We start from the raw sequence: 12,846 nt of genomic DNA, 5'->3' as shown, positions 1-12,846 counted from the left end.
ATTAAGTAAATATACATCATCTTCATGATGGCTGATCTCATTTACCCCTTATAACCAGGTTTCCCCACAATAGAATGGAGTTACTCCTCGGCATTAACAGCTACCAGTTGTATGCTAAAGCACCCAGGAGAAGCAATATAGTCAGTGACTACCATAATGATTGAGATGTATGATGATACCAGTAATTATTTTTAGTATAGATATCTTTCGGATACAACAATCATCACTAATATGATCATGTATCTTTAAAATTTTATGTATGTGTGTATGTATACTAATCGAATCTGTTGTGAGCATAAACATTACTTGGTACTCTAGAGCAACTGTTGGCAAACTATGGCCAATAGGCCAAATCCAGCCTGCCACGTGTTTTTGTAAATAAAGTTCTATTAGAACACAGACATTCTCATTCATTTACATTTATCTATGACTGCTTCTGTGCGGCAACAGGAGTTAAATAGTAGTGGTGATAGAGAGACTGTATCACCCAGAGTCTAAAATATTTACTGTCTCTTTAGAGAGAGAGTTTGTTGACCCCTGCTGCAGATTGTAAGCTAAAGGTCAGCAAAAAACCTACACAAATGATTTTTCTTTTATGGCTAGAATGAATTTTATGGAATGAGATCAAGGAGCTGTTAGTTGTCTTGGGCCAACGTCTCTTCCTTATAGAGGAGCATTTAGGACTGGAAATCTTGACACTGTCTCATGTCAGAGGTGAGAAAACCTGGTGAAGTTCATTTTAATGAGGTTTAAGAAGTATCTTTTCTAGAGAATTTTCAGGTGAATCTAATCTTTCTAATTGGTGTCTGAAACTATTAGATTGCAGGGAATCTAATAAAGCTTCATGGGAATAACTGAAAGGTTTGTGGGAATAATATTGTCTAAATAAGCGTTTGCAGTTTTAAAAAAATGTAATTCATCATGTTAAGTTGCTCTTTGGCACAACGCAATTGTAAGAACATCTTTTTGTTCCTTAGAACATGTTTTCCCTTAGATTGGAATCTAGAAGTCTTTGGTATGCTTTGCTTTGTTTTATGTTTGCATTTTTGTCATGCCATTTCTTTTTTTTAAATCTTGTTTATGCTATTGGTAGTATAGTCATTTTCTTTTTACTCTCTTCTCTCCAACACATTTTCTACCAGAATTGTACCATGGAAAATGAAAGAGGTAGGTAGAGCACAGAAAGATATCAATGTTAGTTCTTAATTTTCTGTCTTTTGTCTACTGTTGTCTACAGTTGTCTGATAATGTTAAGGTAAATCGGAAAAATCTTCCCCATTTTTGTGGGAGCATGAATTTCTAGCCAGATAAAATCCATTCTAGTTTGGCTTTGGTGAAATTATACTTCATAGCAAGGGAAGAAATGTAGCCAGACCTAACCTTTATACTAGAAAAGTATGGCTATATTATTTTCTGTGTGTCCTCTTGGACCACAACTGTCATTTATCAGCCTTGCCTGTGGAGTTAGAGCAGGGGCTTGAGTGAGACCAAGGATTTATGACACAAAAAGCAGCAGGAGAATTTTTCTCACAAGCCCATAGCTACTGCACAGTATTTATGAAGAGAACATATAATCAAGTATTTCAGCATTTTAAGGAATCCCTGTACAAACTCTCACTAGACCCTTTAATCACCTGTACAATATTGTGATTCTGCTCAAATGCTTCACTTTCAGGGCAGGGGAAACTCAAAAGATTCCTGTGGGAGCCCATGCCATTATTTGTGCAGCCTTAGTTATGAACAAAACTCTTGTAATGACTTTAAAGCTGCTTCTCTTTAACTTTCACTACTTAGTCCTAGTTCCGTTCTCTGATGCTACGAAAAAAGTCTGACTCTTCCTTCACAGATGAACCCCCAAATTTTGGAAATATTGTGTTCCAACGAGTCTCTGCTTTTCCAGGATCATCTTCCCTAGAACCCCTCAATTTCCCCTCATTTCACATTTAACCATCTTACGTTCAACCCTTATTTCATAAGTTCGTCAACGTTCCTCATGAAAAGTGACTCCAGACCAGTGCACAGAACCACTGCCGCTGAGAAGGAAAAGATATTTTCGTCCAAATTTTGGGGAAGCAGTCAGGGTCATTTTAATTCAAAGCTAAACCTTTAATGAAAAAGAAAAAAGATTTCAAGGAAGCAATTAACAGGCTATGCAGAGATTTATCTTGTTAGGGCCACGAGCCGCGCCTCCGAGGCTCGCTGCTCGCGCCAACAAGCCAAGCAGTAACTGAAAGGTCGTCGTACAGGGAACTACTCGGACAAAGTGACATTCTGCTATTTGGACTGTTACCCTCATCCAGCCGACCTCACGTTGCATTAATCTTCGTTTGCAATTAAAGTCTCCCACTTCTTTCTGCTCAGACAGATTAAGACGTACACCTAGGTCCAATCCAATGGGAAGGAGGCTGTACACAGCCACTTCCGGGCCACTTCCGGGTCGAGGCGCCTCCAGCGCCCAATCGGGAGTTAGGGGCGGGGCTGCGCCTGCGCGCCGCCGGAACGCCGGGGTCAGGTGTTGCACTTTCGCTCTCAAGTCGCTAACTCCGTGAGAGTTTGCCCTCGCTCGTCCGGAGTCTGGAGACTGAGTTTGGTGTCGCAGAAGAACTCTGGCTTTAGTCAGGTAAGTCCCGCGGTTGTCTTCCACCTCATTGCCTGCGTTCACAGTGGAACGGGAATGGCTGTAGTAGGATTCACCTGTGTTCTCCTCATATTTTCTCCTGATCCTCTGAAACCTTGAGTTCTGAGGGCGAGCCTGGAGGGGTGGGGCAGCTTTGGTTACCGTGACAACTGCAAGACACCAATTTAGGCTTTGAGAATTTGGGAAGGGAGAGCTTCTTCTGGAATGACTCCTTAAAATACGTGTGAGTCGGGTTCAAACTCAAGTGTTATTTAAAATTCTGTGCTCGTAACCACAGAATTTGATTGTTTTTTTGTTTGTTTTTTTGCGGTACGCAGGCCTCTCACTGTTGTGGCCTCTCCCGTTGCGGAGCACAGGCTCCGGACGCGCAGGCTCAGCGGCCATGACTCACGGGCCTAGCGGCTCCGCGGCATGTGGGGGATCTTCCCGGACCGGGGCACGAACCCGTGTCCCCTGCATCGGCAGGCGGACTCTCAACCACTCCGCCACCAGGGAAGCCCCAGAATTTGATTTTGAAAGGTTTATTCGGGTTGTGATGTGGAGAAGCCAAATTTGAGGCAGGGTAAATAGTTAGAAAGCTAATGTAGTAATCCAGACACAGTTTGAAGGTGTCCCGAGCCAGGGGAGTGGTGTAGAGTTGCGGAGCAGAGAGAAGATAGGAGAAGTACTAGCAGGTAGTACCAGCAGGACCTAATAATCAATTGGATATGTGGAAGGAGGGAGAGGGGTCCTGAGCATCTGGACGGTTAACTCCAAACTCAGCTTGGCACAAGGCTGTTTTTGCAGATTCTTTTCCCACCATCTGCCTTCCGCCCCCCTCCTCCACGCACACCCCAAACTCTGTACATGCCAAGTGTGTTTGATGTTCTAGTTACCAGAATATTGTCCTCACCTTTTTGTGACACTGAGCCAGGTTACATAGTTTCACTGAGCCCTTCAGTTTTTTTCAGCATGAAAATGGAAGAAAGTAATACCACTTACCTCCGGATTTGTGTAAGGATTAAATTAGATATTTTGTAGCCCTGGTGTACAGAAGGGGCCCAATAAATGTTAACTACTACTGTTATTATTTGTCATATTGTTTTATTATACATTATTTTGATGTTTCTTCCCCTAGATGACTTTTTTTAACTTAAAAGGTTAGTATCTTATCTATCTTTGTATCTTCTTGAAATATAGTAGTAGTTGCAGTTGTCTTTTTTTTAAATGGGTCATTGATTTTGGCTGCTGCTGACATAATTAAATTCATTTCTTACTTTAAAGGAACTACCAGATACAATTAATTTTGTTGATCATTGATATTTATTAGATAAAAGATGGCTGTCTTTCTGTATAACTGAGAAGCCTGTGGATTAAGATGTACAAAAAGTAACTGATATTCTCAGTCTGGAATAGGTATGAGTGATTTCAGTGAAGAATTGATAAGGCCCACAACAGAGGATGAACAGGGGGAACCGCGTGCGCCCTCTGGTACAGGGATGTGCTTTCCTTGGCTCCAAAAGCATATAGAAACCATAGGTAAGTAAAATAACATATAACCATTTCAGCTCTAATGCAAGGAGATGATAAGATTCAATATAGATACAAAAATGGATAACCAAGCTGGTTCAACTTTCAAAATAAGAATGTATGAGGATTTTTTTTAGGCTGTTAATAAAAAAGAAATAATAAAAATAGATTCTTTTTTTCTTTTAGAATTCTTTTCCTTTGAATTAATAACAGTCTGTATTACGATAGATACACTTTTTTCCCCCCAGTAATACTTACTGAGCATTTATTATATCCCTGGCATTGGTTAAATATTGGGAATACATAGTTGAAGAAGATATGATCTCTACCACTGAGGAGTACATACCAGAAGTTTCTGTTGAATTGCATTGAAATAAGCCCTAATAGAATTGATCTATAATAGATTTCAAGAAAGGAATATTTTCTTCTATTTTCATCTAATGTAGAAATAAACAAGTTTTTCTATGGAATAAATTCCTTATCAGAATATATAAAAGAAGCAGTTGTCTGTATGTTGGCATGTTGGGTCGCGTAGTCCTGGGAATACATTTGAACCAGCACTTTTCTAATTGCCCACAAACATATCTTTCTTAGCCTGGCTTTCTTTCCCCTTGACTGAGATTCCCTGGCTCCTAGAGTTTAGCGCTTATTTCTTTATTTTTTAATCTAAATACCGTCTCATTTAATTATCTCAGTAAATTAATCCTCAGTAAATCTATGTGCTAGGCATTTTAGAGATGAGGGAACTGAACTTCAGAAGAAGTTAAAATTCTTAATGCCGGTATCAGGAGTCAAATCCAGGCCTATCTGATCTCAAAGCCTACATTGAGATACATATATTGAAAAAAGGGATAATAGATGTAAAGTGCCTAGCATAGAGCCTCATGCATAGTGAGTGTTGAAAAATAATAGTTTACTTCCTCTTTCCTCATTTTATTTTTGCTGAATTAATGTACATGGTTTGAGCCAGGTTTGAATGAATGGTACTTCAGAGGGGATGCTACCACACCCCTTGTAGGGAACTAGTAATCTAAAGTTTCTGCTAGTTTTAAGGCATACCTGGGCATGTGTCTGTCACCAGTGTTGTATAGAGAGCTTGAGTCAGTCCACAAACAAGTAGGTTTAAGACCAGAATTTACATGCTTAGACATGTTTTATATATTACAGATAGCCTGTTAAACCCCAAATACTTCCTGTCTGCAATGAGAATATAGTTGCAGGTAATGTTGACATTGTAGTGGTAATTAACCATAACAGGAAAACACAATTGCCTAACAATTATTTATATTTTATTCTCTTAAATTTCTTTTGGCGTTTTGAAGGGTGTGTCCCCTAGAATAAAAACTTTGAAGGTGGGCACCAATCTGGAATAAAGCTGTATGGTGAGCACTTAGAATAGTGCTTGGCTGTGGTAGTGCTCAAAAAATATTCGTTGACAGGCTGACAAGTTTCCAGGTTATTTCAAGGAAATTAGAAATTAGGTTGGTGGCACTGGTTCTTTATTGTACCTCATTCCATCAAATTTATTTTCCTTGACAGTTATTCTTAAAGTGTATCAGCAACAAATAAGATTATCTTTTGCTCACAAAGGGTGAAATGAGAGCTACTCCTGAGGTAATTAGGCTCAGTTGGAAGACAGGAGGGGAATTTTCCAAGGATTTATGTATCCTAGTCTAAAGTTGATTTCCAGTTTGAGCTGTGAAAACTTGAGAGGTAGAAGGGAGTCTGGCCTGAGATCAGTTTTCCTTTAGGTGAATAACCGAGGTTTTAGGGAAGAGGTATTTTGTCACTTTCTTGGCCTAGCTGCCTGGTGTTGCTGCTGATACTGGGAGTTTGGGTGTAGATCCTGTTAAATGCAGCTTCTGATTCAGAGAGGTGGGTGGGACATAGTATTCTGCATTTCTAATAAGCTCCCTGGGGATACTAAGACTACATCAGGATCCCCAGGTGATTTGTATGTACATTTAAAAAGTTTGAAAAGCACTGGTCAAGAGAAATAGTCTTTGGGACTTCCCTGGTGGTCCAGCCGTTAAGACTCTGTGCTCCCAATGCAGGGGCCCCTGGTTTGATCCCTGGTCAGGGAATTAGATCCTGCATGCGGCAACTAAAAGATCTGGCACACAGCAACTGAAGATCCCGCGTGCTGCAATGAAGATGCCGCATGCCACTACTAAGACCCGGTACAGCCAAATAAATAAATAAATAAATATTTAAGGGAAAAAAAAAAGAGAGATATAGTATTCTACTTTTTTTTCCCCTGAAGAATTAGGTACTATCTTGCACAGTTTTAAGGTGCCATCTAAAACTTGTATCATAAGTTTGAGAGTTGCAAAAGGCATAATTTTTGGCATATATTGGCACTTTTAAATGAAATTATCATGTGACTTAAAAAAATAATTTGGTGGAATCTAAATAATATAGGGATGTGATACCTTTATCATCCATTTAGTATTTATGAAAAAGCTTTTAATAGATGGAAATTTTATATTGTTCCTTTTTCTTTTATACTTTTATTCTTGCCATAAAGTATGTATCTACATTTAATTAATTTTTGCTAATATCCTGTAAGGTTTTAAGTATTAAAATCTCTTCTGGATTGAGAAATCATTGTAATTGATTTTTGTACCCACCGAATCAAAATAACATAAGTAGTGTTACAAGTTTTGTTAAATTTTAAGTATTAAAGGTAAATTTTTATTGCTTATTTATCTCAATAAAATGGGTAAGGTTATCACTTTTTTCCAGTTCTTATATCTGTGGATGAATATTACGTATTCCTAGAATGAGAAAAGATTTAGCTTCAATTCTACTGTATTTTGTTTTAATTGGTGGAAATTCTGAGAAAGTTTAGTCACATAAGTAACTAGCTGGCAATGAATGGAGTTTAATTATAGCAATGTATCAGGTCTTTGGATTCCTTCTGAATTATTTATGAAAAAATTACATAGTGATCTAAAATAAAAAATTATTAGGTTCTCCTACAGTTTTGATAAGCAAAGAATTAAAAATCACCTGACTTGCAAATGGATGTGTTAGAGTCGTTCACTTTCTCAACACTCAACACCTGTATTTTCACCTTAAGGTAAAATATGATTTTGATCATGAAGCCTTGTGTATAGGCACAGTTTCCTAGGAGATCAACTTTAGGAAAGAGTACGTGAGAAAGTTGAAGATCTGCAAGTTGATTGCTGTAAAACTATCTCTGCATGGTACTTATTAGTCTCTGTGTACTCCCAGGGGTGAGGGTACCCCAAATGGAAGACTGCTGGCCTGTACGCGTCTTTAGTAGCGTGGGAAGAGAAGAGGTGGCAATATGCCACCTGTTACTCATAACCGGGGTTGTAACTAAGCACAAATATTCTTAACAAGAGGATTGTCAGTACTTTAGAGATATAAATGCCAATGTCTACAGTTATTATAATCTCATTTGCATTTACACCATTGAGTTACTGGGAACTCAGTCCTTAAAAAATAAAAGTGCACCTCTTGGTGTTTTCAGAACATAGGTAGGTAAAAAAGACCATACTTTCCTAGGATGACCCTGATGATTTTTACCCATTCTAAATACTTGGGACTGTGCTTTTGGGGTCCTCTTTAAGAGATTCTTCCCAGATTGTTCAGTGCAAGGATGAAAGGACAGTTGAATCAGATTTGAAGGATCTGGTGATCTCGGTAGCCCAAGAATGTCAAATTAGACATCTTCTAATTAGACATTTTTTTCATTTGCTAAAACTAGTTAAAATGGGTGGAAGAGTTTGTTTCAAATGGAACCAGCTTTGGAATTGGGGATGGGTTGGGTTAAGTAATACCTACTGCTCTGCTTGTTAAAACTATGCTTATCAGAAATGTTTCTTGAATTGTTGATTTGTGGTCACTGTGGGTCAAGACTCTCCTCTTTAACCCTGATAGCGACTGGAGGAAAACAGGAGAAGGATTTTGCTCAGACAACAAGTGCTTGTTTAAGTCTTATCCAAGAAGCTCTGCTGAAGCACCAGTGGCAGCGAGCTGCAGAATACATGCACAGTTACTTTCAGATCTTGGAAGATTCAGATAGCAACAAGAGACAGATTGCACCGGAGGTAAGTAAGGTCTGAGTCCGCTGGAAGATAGGACAGAATCCTGGGAGTTTTCTGCCTTTTGAACTTCACCCAGAATAGCTTTTGCTATTGATTGATTTTACTAAAAGCTACTAAAAGTGGTTTTGGGTAGAGAGTTTGTATGAGGACGTTTTTTTGCACACTTCTTTTTCCTATTATCATTTTAAAGGAGACAAAAATAGTTTTAAATCTGAATTTTCAGATTCCCCAATACTCATTCATTTAAATAATTCTTTCCCTGTGTCCTTATTTTCCCCTTTCTGTAGGACGTTCCCCATCTTCAAGCAAACATGTTGTTATTTCTCCCATTTAGCATCATCTCTTGACCCCTACTTCTTCCACAGGCTGTGCCCCATTTCTCCATTCTGCCTTTCAGCAAAACTCCTTGAGAGAGTTGTGTGTACCCGTCCATTCCAAACCCTTTCCAGTTAGACTACCCACCAGCCATCACCATTTTTACCAAGTTGCTTTGTCAAGGTCAACAGTGATCTCCATGTTGCTGAATCCAGTGGCAGATTCTCAGTGCTCATCTAACTTGATCTGTCAGCAATATTAAACATAGTAGATCATTCCCTCCTGTGTGACATAGCTTCTTTGTCTGGCTTCCAGGATGCAGTACTCTCAGTTTTTTCTCCTACCTCACTGGCCATTCCTCAGTCTCCTTTTCTGATTGCTCCTCTTCTCCTTTGCTTTCTGACATGGGACTACCCACGAACTCTAACCCTTAGTTGTTATCGTTATCTGAACTCACTCTTGATGATCTCATTCAGTTTCATAGCCTTACATTCAGTCTGCATGCTGGCGATCCCCAATTGTGTATCTGGGGTCCTGACATCTCTCTTCAAGTCCAGATTTCTGTATCCAACTGTCTTCTCAGCGTCACCTCTTGATGTCTAATATCAGCTAGTATGGTATGTCATATCATAGTAACATATCTAAACTAGCTCTTCTGATATTCCCTGTCCAGCCTAATTTTCCTCATCTCAGATGACATTTCCTTTATGTATCTAATTGTGAGGGCCAAACTCTGGGGTGTTTATTCTTTTATACCCCATATCCAAACCATCAGAAAACCCTGTTAGCTCTACTTTGAAAGCACGCTCCCTGCATTCTGAGTACTTCTCACCTCCTCCATTGCTGCGCCTGGCCTCAAGTCCCTCTCACCTCACTTAGATGACTTCTTGCCCTCCCCCACCCCCACAGTCTATTTTAAGCATAACCAGACTGATCCTTTTTTAAAAAAAAAAACTGGTTTTATTGAGATATATTAACACACCATACAACTTGCCCATTTAAATTGAACAGTTCAGTTCAATTGCACAGAGATGTGCAACCATTACGGCAATCTAAATTTAGAACAGTTTTTGTCTTGCCCAGAAGATACCCTGTACCCACTTGTAGTTGCTCCTTTCCAACCCCCAGCCCCTGGCAACCACTTATCTACTTTCTATTCTGGACATTTCATATAAATGGAATCATATAGCATATGGCTTTTTGTGAATGAATTCTTTCACTGAACATAATGTTTTCAAGCCTTTCCATATTGTAGCATATTAGTACATCATTTCTTTTTATTGCAAAATAATATTCCAGTGTATGGCTTTATCTCATTTTATGTATCAATTCATCAGTTTTTAGACATTTGGGTAGTTTCCACTTTTGGTTACTATGAATAATGCTGCTTTGAACATCTATGTACAAGATTTTTTTTTTTTTATGTACAAGTTTTTGTATGGACGTTTGTTGTAATTTCTCTTGGGTGTATACCTAGGAGTGGCATTACTGGGGCATAAAATACATGTAACCTCTTAAGGAACCACTAGACTGTTTTCCAGAGTGACTGCACCATTTTACGTTCCCACCAGCCATATACGAGGGTCCCAACATCCCTACATCCTCGCCAACCGTATTATTGTCTGTCTTCTTGATTTTAGCCATCCTAGTGGTTGTGAAGTTGTATCTCATTGTAGCTTTGGTTGGCATTTTCCTAATGATTAATGATGCAGCATAGTCCTTTTTTTTTTTTTTTTTTGCGGTATGCGGGCTTCTCACTGTTGTGGCCTCTCCTGTTGCGGAGCACAGGCTCCGGACGCACAGGCTCAGCGGCCATGGCTCACGGGCCCAGCCGCTCTGCGGCATGTGGGATCTTCCCAGACCGGAGCATGAACCCGTGTCCCCTGCATCGGCAGGCAGACTCTCAACCACTGCGCCACCAGGGAAGCCCAGCATAGTCCTTTTAAAACATAAGTCAAATCATGTCACTCCTCTGCTGAAAACACTGCAGTGTCTTCCCATTTCACTCAGAGTAAGAGCCAGAGTCCTTCTGATTGCCTGAAAGTTCTTTGTGCTCTGCCCACTCCCTTTCCCCCTTTGACCTCATCTCCTATTACTGTCCAACTTGCTTTTCCTTCTCCAACCTCACTGGCCTCCTTGCTCTTCCTTAAACAACCATACTCCTTCCTGATTGCCTTTGCCTTTGCTATTTCTTTTACCTAGGAAGGTCTTTCTTCAGATATCACTATGGTCACCCTCCTTCAAGTCACACCTTCAGTGAGCCCTACCTTGACTATTTAAAATTGTAACTGGGGCTTCCCTGGTGGTGCAGTGGTTAAGAATCCACCTGCCCATGCTGGGGACACGGGTTCGAGTCCTGGTCCGGGAAGATCCCACATGCCGTGGAGCAAGCCCTTGTGCCACAACTACTGAGCCTGTGCTCCAGAGCCCACGAGCCACTACTGAAACTCGCGTGCCTAGAGCCCGTGCTCCGCAACAAGAGAAGCCACCGCAATGAGAAGCCTGCGCACCACAATGAAGAGAGCCACCGCTCACCGCAACTAGAGAAAGCCTGTGCGCAGGAACGAAGACCCAACGCAGCCAAAAATAAATAAATAAATAAATAAAATAAAATTGCAACTGCACACCAACCCCCTTCACTTTCCAGCTGGCACTCCTGATCCCTTTATCCTGCTTCATTCTTTTCCCATAATACTTGCCAATTTAATTATTATATTTCTTGGTTATTGTCAGTCTCTCTACAATAGAATGTAAATTCCACAAGGGCAAGGATCTAGAACAGTGCCTGGCATATATTGTTAAATTTATTCTGTAAAAGACAGTTTATCCACAAATAACTTCACATGAATATCTCAAGTAGCTTTTACTATTACAGTAGCCATTGCATCAGTTAGATATTTAATAGAGCCAAAAAATATTAAAGAAAAAAATTTAACCATTGATTGAAAGTTTAGTAATGGACTAAAGTTATATAGATCTGTAAAACATTGGGCAAGTTACAGTCTCTTTTGGTCCAGAGTTTGTTTTACAAAATGAAAGAATTAAATCAGTGGTTTCCAGACACTTGTTTGGGCTCTGTTTAAATCACATAGGGCTTTTGTTTAAAATATAGATTCCTGTGCTGCACTCCAGTTCTACTGAACTGAAGTCTGAATCCCTAGAATATTTATTTTTAAGTGGTGTCCCAGGTAATTCTTACATACAACAAGGTTTAAGAACCACTGTGATAGGATAATCTCCACATTTTCTTTAAGCATCAAAATACTGCAATTTGGTGTTCTGTAAATGAAATCTTGGTCTTTCTGAGTTGGGAAGATGAGTATTACGATTACACAAAACAATCAGTATGTATGTTCAGAGAAAGAATTGATTTAAAATCCACTTAAATTTACTTTGAAGTCACTATTATTGAAGTACTTTAAATTGGGGTAAGAGAATAGACCATGCAAAAGAAGAGCTCCAAGTTCTGTCACCAAAGTTTTGGTGGTCTGGGGTGAAAATATTTTTATTAAAATTTGTCCATAGCCGATAAAAATTCTTAAATTGGAGCTCTAAATATAGTCTAAATATAGTCAATAGTTGTAGATACTTGATAGGATCTCAAGAAACATCTAGTCCATAGCTCTCATTCGGTAGATAATAAAGATGAGGCTGAGAGCAGTGAAGAAGCCAATATTAATAGAACCCAAGTTTTCTGACATTAATATTCTTCCTGCTATACTAGTTAAAAATGTTATTTTCAATATGTATCTTAACTGCTTACCTTCTTTAGACTACTAACTACTATTGTAGTTACCTGGTATTTTCACTTAATCAGCAGAAAAGATTTTTATCCCATAAGATATAATATTAGTTTCACTGGGTAAAGTACAGTAAAATGTTGACGGTAGTGGTGTCTAGAAAAAGGAACTATAGGTGGTTTTTTAACGCTGTAATCATAAAAAAATAGCTTTCTTAGATATTGGTTAAGGCAAGGATTTTACAGTTTTGTTAGTAATTTCTGTTTTGACAGATTATTTGGAGGCTTGGAAGTGAAATTCTTTATTATCATCCCAAAAGCAGTGTGGAGACTTTCAATACCTTTGCTGACCGGATGAAAAATATTGGTGTCATGAATTACTTGAAGGTGAGTATACAGGTTTTGTGAATTTACATCTGGGGCATTCATTTCTAAAAATTGCTTGTCTCAGTGATGAGGTAGGTAATGTAAAAGGCATGAGAAACGGGGTAAGACACCTGGGTCAATAAGAGAAGCTGAAAGAAAGCAGCATCGTGAGAACCATTTACTTTTCCATTTCCTGTTGCCTA

The 12,846-nt window shown here is 39.2% G+C and overlaps 1 protein-coding gene across 2 annotated transcripts in view; it reads left to right on the top strand.

Moving 5' to 3' along the window:
* The first annotated feature begins 2,526 nt into the window (after positions 1-2,526).
* The window catches only part of TAF1A (TATA-box binding protein associated factor, RNA polymerase I subunit A), a 34,258-nt gene continuing 23,938 nt past the window's right edge, over positions 2,527-12,846 (top strand). Inside the window, exons 1-4 of one of the 2 annotated variants that reach the window (XM_082672078.1) lie at positions 2,527-2,620; positions 4,024-4,156; positions 8,057-8,226; positions 12,551-12,664. In XM_082672078.1, coding sequence (XP_082528204.1) covers positions 4,036-4,156; positions 8,057-8,226; positions 12,551-12,664 — 405 coding nt within the window. In that variant the 5' untranslated portion in view covers positions 2,527-2,620; positions 4,024-4,035. The remainder of the gene's footprint in view (positions 2,621-4,023; positions 4,157-8,056; positions 8,227-12,550; positions 12,665-12,846) is intronic. The other variant, XM_082672079.1, reaches the window with a different exon arrangement.

This window comes from Grampus griseus (assembly GCF_964374135.1).
Source record: "Grampus griseus genome assembly, chromosome: 1".
Taxonomy (NCBI): Eukaryota; Metazoa; Chordata; class Mammalia; order Artiodactyla; family Delphinidae; genus Grampus; species Grampus griseus.
Note: the sequence above shows the minus strand (reverse complement) of the source record. Positions and strands in the feature narration are given on the sequence as shown.